The sequence below is a fragment of the Castanea sativa genome, chromosome 1, assembly GCF_040712315.1.
Source record: "Castanea sativa cultivar Marrone di Chiusa Pesio chromosome 1, ASM4071231v1".
Classification (NCBI taxonomy): Eukaryota; Viridiplantae; Streptophyta; class Magnoliopsida; order Fagales; family Fagaceae; genus Castanea; species Castanea sativa.
Window position 1 is genome coordinate 2,872,638 of NC_134013.1, and position 21,851 is coordinate 2,894,488.

Below are 21,851 nucleotides of genomic sequence, written 5' to 3' on the forward strand. Positions count from 1 at the left end.
CATTACAGAAACCCGGGAACATAAAAAGTTTGCCTTTAACGTTTTGTCATTTTGCTCAAATTCCAAAATTCCCACACAAAATTTTGAACCAACCACAGATAGTTAAAAAAAAAACACAAACTTTCAAAACTCAAAACAAAAATAAAATTTTTTTTCCCACACACGCCTCTATCCCAAAAGCGCGTTTTTGAAAAACAAACAATGGCGCTCATTCTCATTTTCTTTCTCATTACAAAACCCTTCTCTTCTCTCTCACAAACTCACCCCAACTCGCTCTGCACACACACACTCACTCTCTTTCTCTGAGCACCTAAGAGCAAAAGAGAGCTTCCAAGGTTTCTCAAATGGCAGAGCAAGAGAACTGTGTGCGCATCACTCGCGCAGCGAAAAAGAGAGCCTTGTCTGCAGCTTCAGGCTCACCTAACAAGAGGCGCGTGGTGTTGGGGGAGCTGCCGAACTTGTCGAACGTTGTTGGTCCGGTGAACAACAAGCCTGTAACGAAGACAAAGCCAAAGGCAAAGAAGGCACTTACGACAACGTTAACAAGCACAACAAAGGGTAGTCCCACAAAGGTGGAAATCGATGACAGTTGTGATGATCCCCAACTTTGTGGAGCTTATGCAGCCGACATTGATGACTATCTTCACAAAATGGAGGTAAAGACACAATCTTTTTTGTACATAAATTGTTTTGGATTTTGTTTTAGCCATTTTGGATTAATCGGTATTTGAATTTGGGGCTAATTTTGAAGATGGAATTTTTTTTATAATTATTATATAGGTAGAGCTAAAGATGTAATTTTTAGCCATTTTAAACTAATGGGTGTTTGAGATTTGAGTTTTTTTGATGTGGGGGTTTGGATTTGGGGCTAATTTTGAAGATGGGTTTTTTATTTAATAGATGGAATCAAAGAGAAGGCCATTGTCGAATTACCTTGAGAAGGTTCAGAAGGAAGTTACTGCTAACATGAGAGGGGTTTTGGTGGATTGGTTGGTTGAGGTTGCAGAGGAGTACAAGCTTCTTCCAGACACTTTGTATCTCGCTATTTCATATATTGATAGATTCCTATCTTTGAACGTTGTCCATAAGCAGAAGCTTCAATTGTTGGGTGTTTCGTCAATGCTCATTGCCTCGTAAGCCTCCAAATCTTTAAAACTATTTGTTTTGGGCTTTAGATAAGCAATTGTTGTTTATAAAAAAGTATTTATGAGCAATGCTAGTGATATTATAAATTTTACTTGTTTAATGTTTATAAATTGATGTGTTAACTTTTAAACAAATAGCAAAAAAGTTATTTTTTTTATTACATAGTTTGTGTCATTAATTAGAATATTGATTATATCAATTTGTAGACATTGTATAGTGAAATTGATAGTAATTTTAGTTTTTTTTTTAGATGGGTTTTAATTCCAAGGGATTGTACAATCAATTGGGATCATGTCTTGTGAAGTGAAGCATAGGTTATTAGTTTGAGTCTCTTATTCCCTTTATAAATAAAAATAATTGTATTGTTTATGTGCCATCAACCATAATCTTGTTAATGTTGGTTTGTAAATATTTTATACTAAAATTGATAATGATTTTAATATTATGGTTTAATCCTAAGGGGTGGTACAATCTACTTGGTTAAAAATTACTAATCATAAAATAGTTTTGTAAATATGGGTTTTCTTTGTTCTCACAATTATTAGTTTTTCTATTGTGATGAGTAGGAAGTATGAAGAAATTACTGCTCCAGATGTGGGTGATTTTTGTTACATTACGGATAATACATATCCTAAGGAAGAGGTGATTGTCTTTTTTTTTTAATACTTAGTTTTCATTTTTCTTTCCTATGTGGATCTAAGTTTTATTTTTGTGGTTTCATTAATATTGGTTTCATTGTGATTGTAAAGGTAGTGAAGATGGAGGCTGATATACTTAAGTCACTAAAGTTTGAAATGGGCAATCCAACAGTAAAGACATTTTTAAGGTATGGACACTGTCAAGAATAACCCAGTGTTACAGTTATCCATAAATGAACCAGTGTTACAGTTAAAAACTTAAATGATACATTCAACTGATTATAGTTATTTTTTTCCCCGTTTTGGTTTGCAGAAGATTCACTAGCGTTGCTCAAAAGAACAACAAAGTAAGCTAAATGTCTTCTTGGCCCTCTTGTAAATGTTCCTGATTTTGAAACGTTTTTGTTATTGACTCATTGTCTTGTGCCTTCTACAGAGTCCCAATTTGCAGTTAGAGTTCCTTGGCTATTATCTTGGGGAGTTAAGTTTGTTAGACTATAACTGTGTGAAATTCTTACCTTCCTTGGTGGCTGCATCAGTTATCTTTCTTGCAAAATTTATCATTCAACCAATGATACATCCTTGGGTAAGAGCTTGACTTTTGAGACCTGCTAATAGTACGACTTTTTTATTTGAAAGCACTTACAAGTTGTATGCTTTTCACAGTGCGCAACACTTCAACAATATTCTGGATACAAACCAGCTGATTTAAAGGATTGCGTTCTTATCATACATGACTTGTATGTCAGTAAAAAAGGAGGCTCTTTACAAGCCATAAGAGAGAAATACAAGCAGCATAAGGTATTTATGGTTAAACATTAATAACTGAAGTTGATGTGAATTCTCACATAATTGAAAGAGTAGTAATCTAATTTCATAAACATTATTTTCTTGGAAACAGTTCAAATATGTGGCAAGTATGCCTTCACCTCCAGAAATACCTGCTTCTTACTTTGAAGATCTAAAAGAATGACAGATTGGTATTTAGGTTATTTATGGATAACCAAGTAGAAAAGTTGAATGTGGGATGGAAATGGATATTTCATTCAGTAGAAGATTTGCTTTCAGTTGCACTGGCTAATGTTGATTGATGGGAGGTTCTGCAAACTACATTATGTGCTGTGAAGGTTGGCAAAATTCTTTTGGATGATTGCTGTGGCAGGAGGTTTTAGGATGGACAAATTTCTGGTGAAGAGGGGCAAATAACTTACCATCAGTTCCACTTGTAAATGGTTATGCACCTCTAGGTTAGTACTACAAGTAGTCTTACTTTTGGCTTGTTGTAAGTTGTAACTGGTTTGCATTTGTTCAACATTGATTAATTGAACTTGTCCATGATCTGCTTCTATGAGTCCATGGCAATTTAGCTATTTCTTTGAATTTTATTAACGGAATGTGATTTTGTGATGCAGAGTACTTTGAGATTAAAGGAAGCTAGAGGAGTAGTATGCTATGGAGCAATGTTACTAGAGCTACTATGGTTTTTTACAGTCTGCTCCAAAATGGCCAGCCAGTAAACCCAGAATGTTAGTGTGATTGCCTTGTTGGTGCATTAGAGTTGCCACCTCAAACTGGAAAATGTTCCCTTCACCTACCAAAACTCTGATTGAGGAAGCCAATTATTAATCATGAGCACAAAGACATCCCTAGAAACGTGATTTCTGTATGTTTCCATCAGTTAAGGATGATGGTTGGTTGTGTAAATATCTAGTTGGGCAGATAGTCAGTGTGACTGTTGATGAGTAAACTTCAAACTTGGGCACTGATTCAAAATTTTTGGATCCTGCAATCAATTGCAGAAAGAGCATAGAATAAATTTTCCGATATTTGACAGACATTGATTCTTTTTAACCTTCTTCCATGGGGTGTAATTGACTAATTGTAGAACAAGATTTATAAATTGACATTATTTTCTCCATTGTCTTAGTAGTAGACTAGCAGCATTATCTCTATGTGATGTCATATTTATTGGATCTTATGGGAAATATATCCATCTCTCAACAATGGATTTGGTTCTAGTACTCCATTAATATCAGCCAGGTTAATCTAACAATTGTGAATTTGCCTGTCAATCAATCCAATATGTTGATCTCGTCAATCAATCCAATATGTTGATCTCCAGTAGGGTCATGATGGCCTATTTTACAGTCTTCCATCACATTCCATTTGTCTACGTGGGAAAACACAATCAAGATTTTGCGTGAAGCAAAAGAGAGAGCCTTTCGTGTCTTTGGCCGTATGAACCTGTTGTGTATATATATGCTCATGTGCAAAGAAAATATGAATAGTTCATAAGACCATAAGAGGTAACTAGCGCTACTAACCGGATTTTGTAATAAAAGCAACATTGGCATGGGAAATTAGATGACCAAATTTTACTTCTAAAAATCTTATGGACTACTTGCTTCTCACTTGTTCGATATTTTTGAATTTAGGAAAGAAAACAAAATGGAGTTGCTAAATTAGTTATATAACCAAAAGAATAAAATTATGAAAAAGTGGATATAACTTTTTCAATTGCTTTTCGGGGATTAGATGTGATAGCTCCAAACTGGCTTGCAGCTAAAATTATACTCTATATATATACTTAAAGTCAAACTTCATAAGTTCACAAATTATAATTCATGAATACACTTTTACGTAGAGTTTAATTGATTTGATAATCAAGCTTAAAACTAGGATTGAACTTGATTGTTTCATAAGTAAACAAGTATAAATAAGTTTTTTCCTAAGCACTTCTTTACTCATTTACAACCTAAATAGTAAAAGCTTTATTCTTTCACATTGCTTTTTTGATGTGGTTATTTCGCATATACTTTTATGTGTTAAAATGTGAACATTCTCGTATAAATTGAGACATATGTGTGAAGTAGTAAATGTATTCTAATGTGAATGGATATTTTTCCAATAATAAATACTTTAGGGGTGTGTGTAGTTCCTATCCTATCCCACACATATCAAGTGAGGTTGGAAAATTACTAAGCCAATCCCCGCAGGGTGATTTTTTAATTTAATTTTATTTATGGTTATAGTTAATATTAAACTATAACACTAACATTCATCAACCTTAAATTATTATGCACATGAATAATAATCATGGTAGAATAATTATATTGCATTACTAGTATTTTGATATGTAATAATTATAGGGGACAGGCGACGCACCATGATGGAAAATTAAAGCACAAAATTATTGCATAAGTAAATTACCATAAACTTTTATCATGTAGATAATAGAAGGAAATGCTATTGATGGTCAATCAATTTATATTAGTCATGGTGGGATCCAGTTAGCTCAACTGGTAAAGTCTCTAATGGTTGTATAAGAGATTTAGGGTTCAATCTCCGCCTACACCAAAAACTGATTGGTGTCTTGGTCTAATGATAAAGAGCTATCATCGAGAGCGGTCGCCATAAGTTGAAACTCTCTAAAAAATAATAATTATATTAGTCACGCATGCCCACCATATGTTTTATGCTGTGAAACAAGCTGATGTTATTTTCTATGTTCTTTATTATTATTATTTATTTATTTTGAGAAGGTATTGAAATATTTGGAATAAATGAATTCCATTAAATATAATTTTAAGAATACTAAACAGACTAACCTCATTTTTACATGTGCACCAATTTTACATTTTTCATTTAACAAAAAAATGTTAGCGGTAAACAAAAATATCCCTATTGTTGATAATTTATGGTGGTGATCGTTGGTGAACATTTCTATTGCATGCAAAAAACTTGTATCCCATCATATGTTTTTGGGAATTTTTTTTATTAAAAAAAAGTACTCAAAATTTGTCACTTGTGAGTTGTGACAAATAAAACCTAGATTTTTTTAAAAATTTTATTATTTTAATCCATATACTTTATAAATCATTGCAATTTAAACACTTTGTATATATATATATATATGTGTGTGTGTGTGAATACCCTATGTTTGGTGTTCAATGCTTCAAATTCGTTATCTTAAACATCATTTCACTCTTTTTAAACATGTTTAAAACTTTTCTCTTTTTACCGGTTTTGTCCTTTTTTATTTGTGTTATGTAGTCTTTCCCAATTCCAGAGTCTCTTTCTCTAGTTTGGAGAAGAAGACAATCATCCACAACAAAATGGTGTCATTTGAATGTAATAGATAACCTTCACAATTTTACTATCACTAGATAGGTTGCTTCATTAGTAGTTTTTAATAGATATAGATGGGGTATTTAGATTGTCATGTTATAAAAAATTTAAGGTAATATGACAAACTTAAAAAATCAAGACTTAGGGCCCGTTTAATATTTGTGTTTAAATAACAGTTTTCAGTTTTTTGGGAAATACGTGTGGGTGAAAAAATATGTAAAAATACGTGTAATGTTGTTTAAAAACTGAAAACATACGTTTAAAATGATGTACCAAACAACCCCTTAGTTTGTCATAAGAGATAAGTCAAGCCCCAAGGGTTTTATTTTTTATTTTTATTATCATCCTCTTTTTCTTTCCTTACAATTAGTGAGAATGAGATTTGAAATGAACCATAAAACTTTTGGCAATTATATAAGTTTGGGGGTATATATTAACAGTGTAAACTCAATTAATTGACACCTCTTAGTATTTTAATTAAAATATCTAAATTTCAATATTCAAATTCCCCATTTCTAATTATATATATTAAGGTAACAAAATCTTTTGGCAGTCCAAAAGGGGGGGAAGGGGGAGAAGAGAAAAAGATTTGAACTTGGTAGAAATAGATTGGTTCCTTTGGGTTTGCTCCATATTTTCCACTAATATGTGTAAATTGGTGATTGATATTAAAAAGTGTTAGTTTGGTATAAAAATAACTTAATCTATTGATGTATTCCATTAATAAGTTCTGTTTTGAAAATAAGTTGAACAAAAAATATAGTAATGACTAAGAGTTTTTATTTTTATTATATATTTTTTATACAATATAGAATTCTACTCTAGCTTAATTTAAGTGTATATGTGTATGAAGCTCCCTCCTGGAGACTTGAACCCCAGTATTTGCCCTCCACACTCCACAAGCACTTATACTTATGGAGTGACCATCGCACTAAGAGTATGCGGTGGTTGTAGAATATATCTTGATTTTGTAAGAGTTTGGCCATTCTGTTTTAGTATGAAATAAAATGAGGATAAAAGTAAAACAGTAAATAACCCTTTTTTTTATTAAAAAAAAAAAAAAAAAGTTTTTCAATTACCATAAGTACCACTAACACGTGTAGTCCATAGATATATAATAATAAAGTTTTTCAATTTCTAAATAAATGTCAACCTGAACCACATTGGCGGAAAAATGACCCGCCTAACCACAAAAACAAGGTAAAACCTTTTTCTTTTTTTTGTTGATACAACACAAAGTAAAACTTAAATCTTAAAAAAAAAAAAAAAAAAAATCAGCTCAGCAATGAGCAATCAGCCCCTCAAATTTTAAAACACCAAAACTTATCCAGAATGAAAAAAACAAAGCCCACCCAAATGAAATCCAAAACACCCTCTTAAAAAAAATTAACACAAAAAACTCAAACCGAGAAAAGAAAAACACACACACACACACTGAGAGAGAGAGAGAGAGAGAGAGAGAGAGAGAGAGAGAGAGAGAGAGAGAGAGAGAGAGAGAGAGAGAGAGAGAGAGAGAGAGAGAGAGAGAGAGGCGCCAAAACAAAATTAAGCATTTTAGATTTGTTTGGAATCCGCCTATTTTCCTGAAACTGAAATTTTTTTATTGAAAGTATCATAGATAAAAGTAAAAGTTAGCTGAAATAGTATAACGAGACTTATAAATAGTACCAAAAAGTGCAGTAAAACTTATAAATAATAGCAAAAATAAGTTAAATAGTAAAATAAGTTTGTAAAAAATAAGCTAGCAAAGCTGACACATGTTGCATTGGAAAATGGCACCATATATATTAAATAGGCACCATCTATTTCACCTTTTGCTTCTCCAAACAAATAGATAAAAATAAAAATAAAAATCTATTTCACCTTTTGTATTTGAAAATTTCTAATATTACAACAAATTTTACACTTATTTAATCATTTTTACAATTATCCAATGTAACTAATCCTAGAGAAATTATATGGCTCTCGTGGTGGACCACATCACTTATCTACAATTCCACTAAAAAACTTCCACTTGTTTAAAATTGCTAAGTCAGTAATCAATTTATATTTTAAAAAAAATTTCTCACTCAATAATTTTAAATAGGTGGGAGTCTTTTAGTAGAATGATAGACCACATTACTTGTCTACCATGATGACCTAATAATTTCTCCTAACCGTGAGTGGTTGAAAAAAAAGTTATGAATTTATGTAAAAATAACAAATAACCGATCACAATCTGCTATATAAAATAGTTGTGAAATAGGTGTAGAATTGTTTGCATTTTTTTTTTCTTTCCCTGCTTGGAAAACATTTTTGGGATTCATCTTTATTTATATATATATATATATATATATATATATATAGTACCATCAAAATTACAAGTTAACCATTTTATGTGTTTGATTATACCTTTTCTTTTCTTTTATTTTAGTTTTAGCATTGATCTAACTAAAATTTGCATCACTTGGTCTTGATTTAGAGCTTTATTTGACTTCATTTATAAATAGTTGTTTGTACTACTTTTAGGATTTAGTGGCGATCTAACAAAACATCATATCAATTGGTATACTATCGTTTGAAAGGACTTTATTTCAATGAAAGAACTATATATATATATATATATATATATATATATATATATATATATATATATATATTTTAAATAAATATTTAAAAGCTGAAACGAATTTTTTATTATTACTATGCTCCTATTGAATCATATTAATGTAGCATTTTGGTTTATTTGGTCTATTCCCCCCCTGTTAAAAAGTTCTAACTATAAGATCAAATTTAGCTCCCATTTATTAAAATCCCAAACCCACCAAAACCCCAATCAACATAACCAATTTGAGTAACTTATTACCAAATTAGATTGCCCAATACCTATACAATAACAACCAAACTTTAGTATCAAAATTTTAGTATCAGCTATCAATCCATAATAGATTAATCATGGTGACTCACAAAAATCCTTCATAGATAATGGCATTTCAATCTCAAAATTCTAAAATGTTCTCTGAGCGGAGACTAATAGACCTATATATAACACAGATTGCAAACGTTTGTTTCTCTTAAAATTGATGAACACCCAATTGATAAAAAGACCCAAATAAGTACCGAACAACATGGCCCAACTGAAAAAACCAATCGAAAAGGCAATGGGGGACCTTCTTTACCTCCATGTTGTGAAGGTAGTCATAAATCTCAGAAACATAAGGCCCGCACATCTGGGGATCATCGGACTTATCCTCATTGTCTTTCTCCTTTGTCTCTTCAAGCTCTGTAGTGGTCGTCAATGCCTTCTTGACCCCCTTAGCCTTGGTTTTTACTCTTGGGCTGTTTCTGTGGCGGCTCTTCAGAACCACCAGCATTTACGACGACGTTTGACGAGTTTGTAATCTCGCCCAACACCACTCTCTTCTTGGCAGGCCTTTCCTCTTCAGCCATGGATGGTGGTCCTCTTCTTTGCCAAGCGCGTCATTCGCACGCTCTTCCCTTGCGCTGCCATGGCAGTGATTATACACAGTAGCTTTCACAAACCTACTTAGTATCACAAAAGTTACTTTATTTATTTTACCTACTCATTTTATGAAACATCTAACAGCAATTGATATATTTTAGCTTTCAATACAATAAAATAATATAAATATCACAAGAAAATAATATATCTATTGCAATAAGATAATATATCTATTACAATAATCAACAATCACAACACCGCAACCGCTACTGCTACCGTTGCAACCACCACCGCCGCTACCAACTCTTCCATCGCCGCCGCCACCACATAATAGTAAATAATCGTCTAGTATTAATAAGTAATTTTTTTAACTCCAAATTATACTTATACATTTTTTTTTACTAAAACCATTTCTCAATCATCATGATAGCAAATAATCATCTAGTGTAACAATAATTTTTTTTTTAACCCCAAATTATATATATACAAATTTATGTTTTGACTAAAAAAAATTTATCAATCGTCATGATAGCCTATCGTCTAGTATAACAATATTATTTTTTTAAAAACCAAATTATATATATACAAATTTATCTTTGATTAAAACAATCGTCTCAATTGTCTGGAAGTAATTTTGGAACAATATTAACTATGATATGGAGCAAATTTATAAGAAAACATATAATATAGAGAACATATTTTTTTACCACTTCATTTTTTTTTGGAGGAAATTTACCACTTCAATTAAATATCACTTCTTTATTTGTTCTTTATTATTTTTTATTCTCTCTTCCTCTCTGTCTCTTTCTCTAAATCAAGATCAACCAACAAAGTGATCAAACTTTCACTCTTTCTTCTTAACTCAGCAAACTCATTGCCACCTAAACCCCCACATCATAACCCAGCCATAGCCACCTCTAAATATGCACTACCCAACAAACCATGATCACTACCAGATACTCACTGCCTAGCCACCATGATCACAACCCATTATCGCAAGATCGACTCGCTAAGACCCACCAAACTCATAGTCCAACCATCATGATCACAACCCAAACCCCCACCACTGTTACCAAACCCATCAAGAAAAAACCCAACAACCTAAAATTACAAACCAATCGGCAACCCACCACCACAATTCGATCAACAAACCACCAGCCCAACCACTGCCAACGACTTTATAAGTTATACTAGCTATTGGTGCCAATGACTTTATGAGATGGGTCGGAGGTGTGGATCAGCAACTTGGAGCTTAGGTTGGCTTGGGAGTTTGACGAAGTGGGTCAGCTAGTGGGTCGGTGATGTCAAGCTTCGGTGGGTTGGTGACGTTGAGGATCGAGTCGGGCTGGCAACGGTGAGAGTTTGAGAGAGTGAGTTCGAGAGAAGGTGAGACAGAGAAGTGAGAGTTTGAGAGAGAAGGTTTTGCCTTTTGAGAGCATTTTTTAGATAATAAAAGAAAATAAAAAAATAAATAAACAAATATTATTTTAAATTAGATATAGAATAAAAAATTAATTTTTTTTAGTTCTCAGTTATCGTGCACAACTATATATAATTTTGTACTGTAGCCATGAAGGTAATTTTTTTTTACCTTTTAACTCATTTATTGCAACCTTCTAACTTTTTACCTTTTTTTTTTGACCTTTTAACTCCATTATTGCAACCATATATGGTTTTACCCTTTTTTTTTTTTTTTTTTGTGTGTAATAGCACTAAAAATAACCTTTTAACTTTTTAGCAGCATTATTGCCGGTGCTCTTAGCCTTCTGGTTTTGAGAGAGAGAGAAAGAGTACAGAGAGGGATTTGGAGGGTGAGAGGAGAGTAGGGTTTTGTAGTTTGTAGTTTGTAGTTTGAGCTTTGTAGAGAGAGAGAGAGAAAGAGAGAGAGAGAGATAGAGAGAGAGCCATTTGAGTTTATCTCAAAAGAAAAGGGTTGGCGCTAGTGTCTGATTTGCTAGATTATTTTTTGCCATCTTACTTAACTGATCACCTGCATTTTTTTGTGCTTCATGACTATTTCAGGTAACCTTCTCATTTTCTTACAAACCTTCAACTGACATTCTCATTAACAAAACCCTTCTCTTCTCTCTCACAACTCACCTCAACTCTCTCTGCGCGCCCACACACACACACACACTCTCTCTCTCTCTCTCTCTCTCTCTCTCTGTCTAAGCACCTAAGAGCAAAAGAGAGCTTCCAAGGCTTCCCAAATGGCAGAGGAAGAGAGCTGTGTGCGCATCACTCGAGCAGCCGAAAAGAGAGCCTTGTCTGCAGCTTCAGGCTCACCTAACAAGAAGCGCGTGGTGTTGGGGGAGCTTCCGAACTTGTCAAACGTTGTTGTTCCGGTGAATACCAAGCCTGTAACAAAGCCAAAGGCAAAAAAGGCAATAACGACAACGTTAATAAGCACAACAAAGGGTAGTCCCACAAAGGTGGAAACCGATGCCAGTTATGATGATCCCCAACTTTGTGGAGCTTATGCCTCCGACATTGATGACTATCTTCACAAAATGGAGGTAAAGACACAATCTTTTTTGTTCATAAATTGTTTGGGATTTTGTTTTAGCCATTTTGGATTAGTGGGTATTTGAATTTGGGGCTAATTTTGAAGATGGGATTTTTATTATTATTATATAGATAGAGCTAAAAATACAATTTTTAGTCATTTTGAATTCACGGGTGGGGGTTTGAATTTGGGGCTAATTTTGAAGATGGTTTTTTATTTATTTAATTTTAATTTTATTATTATTATTATTTTTATAGATGGAATCAAAGAGAAGGCCATTGCCGAATTACCTTGAGAAGGTTCATAAGGAAGTTACTGCTAACATGAGAGGGGTTTTGGTGGATTGGTTGGTTGAGGTTGCAGAGGAGTATAAGCTTCTTCCAGACACTTTGTATCTCGCTGTTTCATATATTGATAGATTCCTTTCTTTGAACGTTGTCCATAAGCAGAAACTTCAATTGTTGGGTGTTTCTTCAATGCTCATTGCCTCGTAAGTCTCCAAGTCTTTCAAACCTTTTGTTTTGGGCTTAAGATAAGCAATTGTTGTTTTATAAAAATGGGTATATGCGCAATGATAGTGGTATTATAAATTTTATTTGCTTAACGTTATAATTTGATGTGTTAACTTTTAAACAAATAAAAAAAAAAGCTATTTTTTTATTACATAGTTTGTGTCATTAATTATAATATTAATCATATCAATTTGTAGATATTGTGTTGTGAAATTGATAGTACTTTTAGTTTTTTATTTTTTTAGGTGAGTTTTAATTCCAAGGTATTGTATAATTAATTGGGATCATGTCTTGTGAAGTGAAGCATAGGTTATTAGTTTTTGAGTCTCTTATTCCCTTTATAAATAAAAATAATTCTTTGAAATTTATTTGTTGTATTGTTTATGTGCCATCAACCATAATCTTGTTTACGTTGGTTTGTAAATATTTTATAGTAAAATTGATAATAATTTTAATATTATGGTTTAATCCTAAGGGATGGTACAATCTACTTGGTTAAAAATTACTAATCATAAAATAGTTTTATAAATATGGGTTTTCTTTGTACTCACAATTATTGGTTTTCCTATTGTGATGAGTAGGAAGTATGAAGAAATATCATTAAACAAAAGGAAGTATGAAGAAATTACTGCTTTAGATGTGGGTGATTGTTGTTACATTTTGGGGAATACATATCCTAAGGAGGAGGTGATTGTCTTTTTTCTTTTTTTACTTAATTTTCATTTTTCTTTTCCATGTGGGTCTAAGTTTTATTGTTGAGCTTTCATTAATATTGGTTTCATTGTGATTGTAAAGGTGGTGAAGATGGAGGCTGATATACTCAAGTCACTAAAGTTTGAAATGGGCAATCCTACAGTAAAGACATTTTTAAGGTAAGGAAACTGTCAAGATGCTGTGTATTTTTCATCACTAATTATCCATAAATGAACCAGTGTTACAGTTAAAAACTTAAATGATACATTCAACTGATTATAGTTATTTTTTTTTCCCCGTTTTGGTTTGCAGAAGATTCACTAGCGTTGCTCAAAAGAACAACAAAGTAAGCTAAATGTCTTCTTGGCCCTCTTGTAAATGTTCCTGATTTTGAAACATTTTTGTTATTGACTCATTGTCTTGTGCCTTCTACAGAGTCCCAATTTGCAGTTAGAGTTCCTTGGCTATTATCTTGGGGAGTTAAGTTTATTAGACTCTAACTCTCTGAAATTCTTACCTTCCTTGGTGGCTGCATCAGTTATCTTTCTTGCAAGATTTATCATTCAACCAATGATACGTCCTTGGGTAAGAGCTTGACTTTTGAGACTGATAGGCCAAAAATGTATTGACCCATTTGGTAAATTAATCAATTAATTAGCCAAGTTAATTAATTTGATTTAATTACATGCAATAAGCGTGGTAGCATAAACAAATCACCAACTAAGTTAATGCAACGGAAAATAAATTTGACACATGTGATTTGTTTACGAATAGGAAAAACTACTGAAGCAAAACTTTACCGAGTGAATTTAAGGTCACCACTTCCAAGAATCCACTATTATCAAAACAAGTGGTTACAACTAAGTTAATGCAACGGAAAATAAATTTGACACATGTGATTTGTTTACGAATAGGAAAAACTACTGAAGCAAAACCCCACTGAGTTATCCACTATTATCAAAATAAGTGGTTACAAGTAAAGGAATCTCAGTATCTTATTCCGACCTACAGTTGAACTCTTACTCTAATACCTAATTGGATTTGTAATATAGCAGCAATCTCTCCTTTTTAATATACGGCTTCAAGTACGTGACTAACTAATGATGCACGGATCTTAGTACGTGATTAATTCCACAGCAACCCTTTGATTGTTGTAGTTGATTTGCAGCAGTTTCACATAAAAACACTAATAAGATCTTCAATGTTGGTGCAATAGACTTTGCTTTGTTACAGGACTCAAAGACGTACAAGAAACGTAGCAAGAACTCTTTCTTCTGTAGGAAAAGGCAAGGTTCAAAAAGAAAACTTTATGAAGCTCTTTAGGGTTAATTTTTTCATTTTCCACATTTTTTAAATAGGAGCTTAATCTCATATTTCAAATAGGTTTACACTAACCTTGGGCTTTCTTAGTCAAATAAGGATTATACAAATCCACAAACCTTGAGTTCTTCAAATCCTATACAAACCCATAAAAAAATAACCTTTTAGAATAAAAACATTATTGGCTATAATTATAATCTTGTCAGCTTCAATAGATCGAGACATGTGTCGAGTTTTAATGAATCTTGACAAATCAAGCTTCGACAGATCAAGCTTCGACAGATCAAGCTTCTGTCGAGGAGGTATTGAGGCTTGCAAATTGTATTTTTCTTGAGCAGTTCTTGAGTAATCTTCATGTTTTTAGTGTAATCACTTGTAATGATAATCTTGAACTTAGATTTATTCAAATACAAGTTAAATACGTTTTGTCAAAAGATATGATAATTACATAAAAATATGTCCCTTACTGGTACCTGCTAATAGTATGAAGTTTTGATCTGAAAGCACTTACAAGTTGTATGCTTTTCACAGTGCGCAACACTGCAACAATATTCTGGATACAAACCAGCTGATTTAAAGGATTGTGTTCTTATCATACATGACTTGTATGTTAGTAGAAGAGGAGGCCCTTTACAAGTCATAAGAGAGAAATACAAGCAGCATAAGGTATTTATGGTTTAACATTTATAACTGAAGTTGATGTAAATTTTCACATAATTGAAAGTGTAGTAATCTAATTTCATAAACATTATTTTCTTGGAAACAGTTCAAATACGTGGCAAGTATGCCTTCTCCAGAAATACCTGCTTCTTACTTTGAAGATCCAAAAGAATGACAGATTGGTATTTAGGTTATTTATGGATGACCAAGTAGAAAAGTTGAATGTGGGATGGAAACGGATATTTCATTCAGTAGAAGATTTGCTTTCAGTTGCACTGGCTAATGTTGATTGATGGGAGGTTCTGCAAACTACATTATGTGCTGTGAAGGTTGGCAAAGTTCTTTTGGATGATTGCTGTGGCAGGAGGTTTTAGGATGTACAAATTTCTGCTAAAAGTCAAACTTCATAAGTTCACAAACTAATTCGTGAATACACTTTTATGTAGAGTTTAATTGATTTGATAATCAAGCTTAAAACTTGGATTGTTGCATAAATAAACAAGTATAAATAAGTTTTCTCCTAAGCACTTATTTGCTCATTTACAACCTAAATAGTAAGGGCTTTATTCTTTCACATTGCTTTTTTGATGCGGTTATTTCACATTTACTTTTATGTGTTAAAATGTGGACATTCTCATCTAAATTGTAGACAAATGTGTGAAGTAATAAATGTATTATGATGTGAAATGATATTTTCCCAATAATAAATACTTTAGGGGTGTGTGTAGAATGTGTAGTTCCTATCCTATCCCACACGAATCAAGTGAGGTTGGAAAATTACTAAACCAATTCCCACAGGGTGATTTTATTTATGGTTATAGTTAATATTAAACTATAACACTATCATTCATCAACCTTAAATTATTTTTCATCATGCACATGAATGGTTATCATGGTGGAATAATATATTGCATTACTAGTATTTTGATATGTAATAATTACAGGGGACAGGCGACACACCATGATGGAAAATTAAAGCGCAAAATTATTGCCCAAGTAAATTACCATAAACTTTTATCATGCAGATAATAGAAGGAAATGCTATTGATGGTCAATCAATTTATATTGGTCACGCATGCCCATCATATGTTTTATGCTGTGAAACAGGTTGATGTTATTCTCTTTTTTCTTTATTAAATTTTTTTTAGAAGGTATTAATTTTTTTGGAATAAAAGAATTCCATTAAATATAATTTTAAGTATACTAAACATACTAACCTCATATTTACATGTGCACCAATTTTACATATTTTAATTTAACAAAAAAATGTTAGCAGTAAACAAAAATGTCCCTATCATTAAAAGAGTTGAGAATTTATGGTGGTGATTGTTGGTGGACCTTTCTACAGCATGTAGAAAACTTGTATGTCGTCATATATTTTTGAGATTTTTTTTTATTAAAAAGAAGTACTCAAAATTTGTCACCTGTGAATTGTGACAAATAGAACTTAGATTTTTTAATTTTATCGTTTTAATCCATTGACTTTAAAAATCATTACAATTTAAACAGTTTATATATGTCAAAAACCACTAGTGAAATCCCTATGTTTGATGTTCAATGCTTCAAATTCATTATCTTAAATATCATTTCACTCTTTTTAAAAATGTTTAAAACTTTTATCTTTTTACAGGTTTTGTCCTTTATTCATTTATTTGTGTTACGTAGTCTAAGTCTTTCCCAATTGCAGAGTCTCTTTCTCTTAATGTGGAGAAGAAGACAACCACCCACAACAAAATGGTGTCATTTGAATGTAATAGATAACCTTCACAATTTTACTACCACTAGAGAGGTTGCTTCATTAGTGTTTTTCAATAGATATAGATGGTTTTTATTTTTATTTTTTTTTTGAGAAAGATATAGATAGAGTATTTAGATTGTCATGTTATAAAAAATTTAATCTAATATGACAAAATTTTAAAAAAAAAATCAAGACTTAGTTTGTCATAAAAGATAAGTCAAGCCTCAAGGGTTTTCTATTTTATTTTAACATCCTCCTCTTTCTCTTTCCTTACAATTAGTGAGAATGAGATTTGAAATGAACCATAAAACTGTTGGCAATTGAATTGTAACTTATGTAAATTTGGAGAGTATATATTAACAGTGTAAACTCAATTGGTTGACACCTCCAAGTATTTTTAATGAAAGCATCTAACTTTCGATATTCAAATTCCCCATTTCTAATGATATATATTAATGTAACAAAAATCTTTTGGCAGTCCAAAAGTGGGGGGGGGGGGGGAGAAAGAGAAAAAGATTTGAATGCAGTAGAAATAGACTGGTTCCTTTGGGTTTCCTCCATATTTTCCACTAATATGTATAAATTGGTGATTGATTTTAAAAACTGTTAGTTTGGTATAAAAATAACTTATTCTATTGATGTATTTTGTTTTGAAAATAAGTTGAACAAAAAATATAGTAATGACTAAGGGGGTGTTTGATATATGTACTTAAAAACTGAAATTGTTATTTAAAAACATATGTGAAAATACATATGAGTGAAAAAGTGTGTGTGGAAAAACGTGTAATGTTGTTTAAAAACTGAAAATTGTTGTTTGAGATGATGTACCAAACACTTTCTAAGAATTTTTATCTTTATTATTTATTTTTTGGAGATTATATTTTGATTTTTGAGTAAGAGTTTGACCATTCTGTTTGATTAGTATGAAATAAACTCAAATCAAACAGGCAATGAGGATTTATCTCATTCCCCTTTCCTCATGTATGTGTGTTTGTTTTCAAAAAAAAAAAAAAAAAGAGCCAATGAGGATAAAAGTAAAACAGTGAATAACCCTTTTTTTTATTAAAATTTTTTTTTTCAATTACCATAAGTACCACTAGCACGTGTAGACTGTGTAGTCCATGGATATATTATATAATAAAGTTTTTCAATTTCCAAATAAATGTCAATACCTGAACCACATTGGCGGAAAAATGACCCGCCTAACCACAAACACAAAGTAAAACTTAAATCTTAAAAAAAATCAGCTCAGAGCAATGAGCAAACAGCCCCTCAAAATTTCAAAATTTAAAACACCAAAACTTGTCCAAAATGAAAAAATATCAAAGCCCACCCAAACGAAATCCAAAACCCAAAACCCTCTTAAAAAAAATTAACACAAAAAACTCAAACCGACAAAAGAAAAACACACACTGACACAGAGACACACAGAGAGAGAAGCGCCAACTCTTTTCTTTTGAAATAAACTCAAATGGCGCTTTCACTCTCTCTCTCTCTCTCTCTCCAAACTACAAAACCCTCCTCTCCTCTCACTCTCCAAATCCCTCTCTGTCCTCTCTCTCTCTCTCTCTCTCTCTCTCAAAACCCAGAAGGCTAAGTGGGTTTGTGAAGGCTACTGTAAATAATCATCACTGCCATGGCGGAGCAAGGGAAGAACGTGCGCATGACGCGCTTGGCGAAGAAGAGGGCCGCCATGGCTGAAGAGGAAAGGCCTGCCAAGAAGAGAGTGGTGTTGGGCGAGATTACAAACTCGTCAAACGTCGTCGTAAGTGCTGGTGGTTCTGAAGAGCCGCCGCCACAGAAACAGCCCAAGAGTAAAACCAAGGGTAAGGGGGTCAAGAAGGCATTGACGACCACTGCAAAGCTCGAGGAGACAAAGGAGAAAGACAATGAGGACAAGTCCGATGATCCCCAGATGTGCGGGCCTTATGTTTCTGAGATTTATGACTACCTTCACAACATGGAGGTAAAGAAGGTCCCCCCATTGCTTTTTCGATTGGTTTTTTCAGTTGGGCCATGTTGTTTTGTACTCATTTGGTTCTTTTATCAATTGGGTATTCGTCGATTTTAAGAGAAACAAATGTTTGCAATCTGTGTTATATACAAGTCTATTAGTCTCCGCTTGGAGAACATTTTACAATTTTGAGATTGAAATGCCATTATCTATTAAGGATTTTTGATACTAAGGTTTGGTTGTTATTGTATAGATATTGGGCAATCTAATTTGGTAATAAGTTATTCAAATTGGTTATGTTGATTGAGGTTTTGGTGGGTTTGGGATTTTAATAAATGGGGGCTAAATGTTGTGATGGTTAATTAATTGTTCAGGTGGATCCAAAAAGAAGACCTATGCCTGATTACATTGAGAGGGTTCAGAAGGATGTCAATTCTAATATGAGGGGTATACTAGTGGATTGGTTGGTTGAGGTTGCAGAAGAGTACAAGCTGGTTTCAGATACCTTGTACCTCACCATTTCTTATGTTGATAGATACCTGTCTTTGAATTCCCTCCATAGGCATAAGCTTCAGCTACTGGGTGTTTCAGCGATGCTTGTTGCCTCGTAAGCTCCCTTGAAATTGTTGCTACTCTTGTGATTTGAGATATGAGATTGTTAAAAAATGATGGGTTTTTCCCACTTACTAAAGCATGGTTATTTGTTGTGACATGTAGAAAGTATGAAGAGATTAGTCCTCCGCATGTGGAAGAGTTCTGTTACATAACAGATAATACTTATACTAAGGAAGAGGTACATTGTTTTTTTTTTTTTTTTCCTAATGGTTTTATGTTTTTGCATCTTTGACCAAATGAGGCATAGGTTATTGTGGTGCTCTTTGTTGAGATTAGTTTTGTGGTGATTGTAAAGGTGGTGAAAATGGAGGCTGACATACTTAAGTCACTGAGTTTTGAAGTGGGCAATCCTACAATAAAGACATTTCTAAGGCAAGGATATTATCAACTTGCTGTATTTTTTTTTTTCTTTATCATTGATGATCTACAGAAAAGCACAGGACATTGGACTGATTGTTGTTCCTTTTTTCCATTTTGGTTTGCAGACGATTCAATAAAGTTGCTCAAGAGAGTTACAAAGTAAGCTGAATCCTCTCTGTATCAGTCTTTTAAACTGATGAGCAAAAATGGTAATTTATGTTGTTGACTAATTATATTCTTGTGTCTTCTGCAGACTCCTAATCTTCAGTTGGAGTTCCTTGGTTACTACCTTGCGGAGCTAAGTTTGTTAGATTACCATTGTGTAAAATTTTTGCCTTCTATGGTTGCTGCATCTGTTATGTTTGTGGCAAGATTTATGATCCGGCCAAAGATGCATCCTTGGGTAAGAGTTGATGTCAGGGGCTCATTTATGGTGTTAAATTTATTGTATGGATGGTACTTATTAAGTAAATGTATTTTGCAGTGTTCAGCCCTGCAAATGTACTCTGGATATAAGCCAGCTGATTTAAAGGAATGTGTTCTTATTATACATGACTTGTATCTGAGTAGAAGAGGTGGCACTTTTCAAGCTGTAAGAGGGAAATACAAGCAGCACAAGGTATGTGTTGTAATGTACTTATAAGTTATAATTGGTCACCCCCAAAAGGGGGAAAAATAGAAGATGCTATAATGAGTTTGACTTGTATACTAACGGTACAGAAACTGTAAAATCTGATTAAAGTCATTGTTTTTCTCCTAACAGTTCAAATGTGTGGCAACCATGCCTTCACCTCCAGAAATACCAGCTTCTTATTTTGAAGATGTCAGAGAATGACAGACATTGTCACTTAGGACATGGCTGGTTGAGAAGACCTGGACAGTGAGAAAGAAATGAGTGTTCTAACTTGTAACTGAAAATGATTGGATTTTTGTTGCCTAGGCTAGTCATGATTGACAGAAGGTTCTGGGAAGTGAATGGTTAAGAACTGCAGTGATATCACTTTTGTGTACTGTAGTGGTCTTATTCTTGGTGATTTCCATTTGGTGTAAGAATTCATTGGTAACACAGTCCTACTCCTACAACACTTGTTGGTTTTCCTTCTCTTTTTGGGGCAGATTGTAAATTTACTAGCGTTGATCATTTTGACAAATGATGTTTCCTACGTTTTTGAATCAATATCTTATTGAGAAAGCATTGGATGCATATGTGATCTTCCTGTACACAATACAATGATCATATTTTGTTTGAATTATGAACAGCCAATCTCTATAGTTATCAGTGACTGCAGTACCTCCAATCTCTTTAATATATATTTATCAGATTTATCAGTTTGATACTATATGTGCATTGAATTTAATGTTCATTATTACCGATATCTAAGCAAAATTTCAGAGTGTTTTCTATACTCTTAATTATTTACTTTTTTACAATTGTTGCACTAGCTTTATTTGAGTTTGGCAATCCAATAAGGCAATAATGATTTGATTGCAATCTAATCGTAATTGAATTTATTATAAAATTAGTTATTTCTTTTATTTATTGCAATTGTTTGATTATTGTTTTCTAATAAAAGCTTCAATAATTATAGAGAATAAGAAGGAATAGGATTGAATGGACTGAACATGACCAAATTGGATCGAATAAGATGAAAGTTGACTAAATTGGACTGAAGTGGACAAATTGAACCGAATAGAAGTAATGTAGACTAAATAGGGCAAATAAACCGAATGGCCCAAATAGGAAAGTGGATAGAATAGACTGAATAGGATCGAAGTAGACAAAATAGGACCAATGTGGATTGAATGGACCGAATTAGACCGAAACGGACTAAATAAGACTAGTGTAGAGCGAATTAGATCGAATTGGATTGAATAAGAATGATGGGCCGAATTGGACTAAATATAACTTTAGTCGACATAATGGACTAAATAGGACCGAATAGGACCATATTGGACTGAAGAGGATAGAATGGACTGAATAAGACTTTTGAATATTTACCATTTTTATGGCTCATCTTCTAATATCTAATGTCTATTTTAATATTTTTCCTTTGTATTTTTTTTAACTCAAAACTAAAGAGTTTAGCCCAAATATAATAAAATTTCATAATTTTTAACCCAAAAATGAAGGAAAAAAAA

General features: G+C 32.8%; 3 protein-coding genes across 4 annotated transcripts; all 3 read left to right on the forward strand.

Annotated features, from left to right (window-relative positions):
- The first annotated feature begins 217 nt into the window (after positions 1–217).
- LOC142622084 (putative cyclin-A3-1) lies at positions 218–3,702 on the forward strand. 2 transcript variants are annotated; one of them, XM_075795517.1, is made up of 9 exons: positions 218–656; positions 901–1,133; positions 1,713–1,788; positions 1,896–1,972; positions 2,101–2,131; positions 2,221–2,370; positions 2,451–2,585; positions 2,686–3,031; positions 3,197–3,702. In XM_075795517.1, the coding sequence occupies exons 1-8, from the start codon at positions 345–347 to the stop codon at positions 2,755–2,757; spliced, it is 1,086 nt and encodes a 361-aa protein (XP_075651632.1). In that variant the 5' UTR covers positions 218–344; the 3' UTR covers positions 2,758–3,031; positions 3,197–3,702. The 2 variants fall into 2 exon arrangements, with proteins under 2 accessions (XP_075651632.1, XP_075651631.1); XM_075795516.1 differs by having other exon boundaries at positions 220–656; positions 2,098–2,131.
- A 7,403-nt stretch (positions 3,703–11,105) lies between these two features.
- On the forward strand, positions 11,106–15,597 carry LOC142622085 (putative cyclin-A3-1). Its single transcript, XM_075795518.1, has 8 exons — positions 11,106–11,870; positions 12,118–12,350; positions 12,954–13,059; positions 13,168–13,244; positions 13,378–13,411; positions 13,501–13,650; positions 14,917–15,051; positions 15,152–15,597. The coding sequence occupies exons 1-8, from the start codon at positions 11,565–11,567 to the stop codon at positions 15,218–15,220; spliced, it is 1,110 nt and encodes a 369-aa protein (XP_075651633.1). The 5' UTR covers positions 11,106–11,564; the 3' UTR covers positions 15,221–15,597.
- Positions 15,598–18,217: 2,620 nt separating this feature from the next.
- LOC142605437 (putative cyclin-A3-1) lies at positions 18,218–20,916 on the forward strand. Its single transcript, XM_075776874.1, has 8 exons — positions 18,218–18,749; positions 19,112–19,344; positions 19,455–19,530; positions 19,648–19,724; positions 19,838–19,871; positions 19,966–20,115; positions 20,197–20,331; positions 20,476–20,916. Exons 1-8 carry the CDS (start codon positions 18,420–18,422, stop codon positions 20,545–20,547), a joined length of 1,107 nt encoding a protein of 368 aa, XP_075632989.1. The 5' UTR covers positions 18,218–18,419; the 3' UTR covers positions 20,548–20,916.
- The last annotated feature ends 935 nt before the right edge of the window (positions 20,917–21,851 follow it).

Coding starts and splice junctions, on each gene's coding strand:
- LOC142622084 (XM_075795516.1), top strand. CDS start 345: ATGGCAGAGCAAGAGAACTGTGTGCGCATCACTCGCGCAGCGAAAAAG. Junction 1,789..1,895: donor ATACATATCCTAAGGAAGAG/GTGATTGTCTTT, acceptor GTGATTGTAAAG/GTAGTGAAGATGGAGGCTGA. Junction 2,371..2,450: donor AACCAATGATACATCCTTGG/GTAAGAGCTTGA, acceptor TGCTTTTCACAG/TGCGCAACACTTCAACAATA.
- LOC142622085 (XM_075795518.1), top strand. CDS start 11,565: ATGGCAGAGGAAGAGAGCTGTGTGCGCATCACTCGAGCAGCCGAAAAG. Junction 11,871..12,117: donor ACTATCTTCACAAAATGGAG/GTAAAGACACAA, acceptor TTATTTTTATAG/ATGGAATCAAAGAGAAGGCC. Junction 13,060..13,167: donor ATACATATCCTAAGGAGGAG/GTGATTGTCTTT, acceptor GTGATTGTAAAG/GTGGTGAAGATGGAGGCTGA.
- LOC142605437 (XM_075776874.1), top strand. CDS start 18,420: ATGGCGGAGCAAGGGAAGAACGTGCGCATGACGCGCTTGGCGAAGAAG. Junction 19,345..19,454: donor TCAGCGATGCTTGTTGCCTC/GTAAGCTCCCTT, acceptor TGTGACATGTAG/AAAGTATGAAGAGATTAGTC. Junction 19,531..19,647: donor ATACTTATACTAAGGAAGAG/GTACATTGTTTT, acceptor GTGATTGTAAAG/GTGGTGAAAATGGAGGCTGA.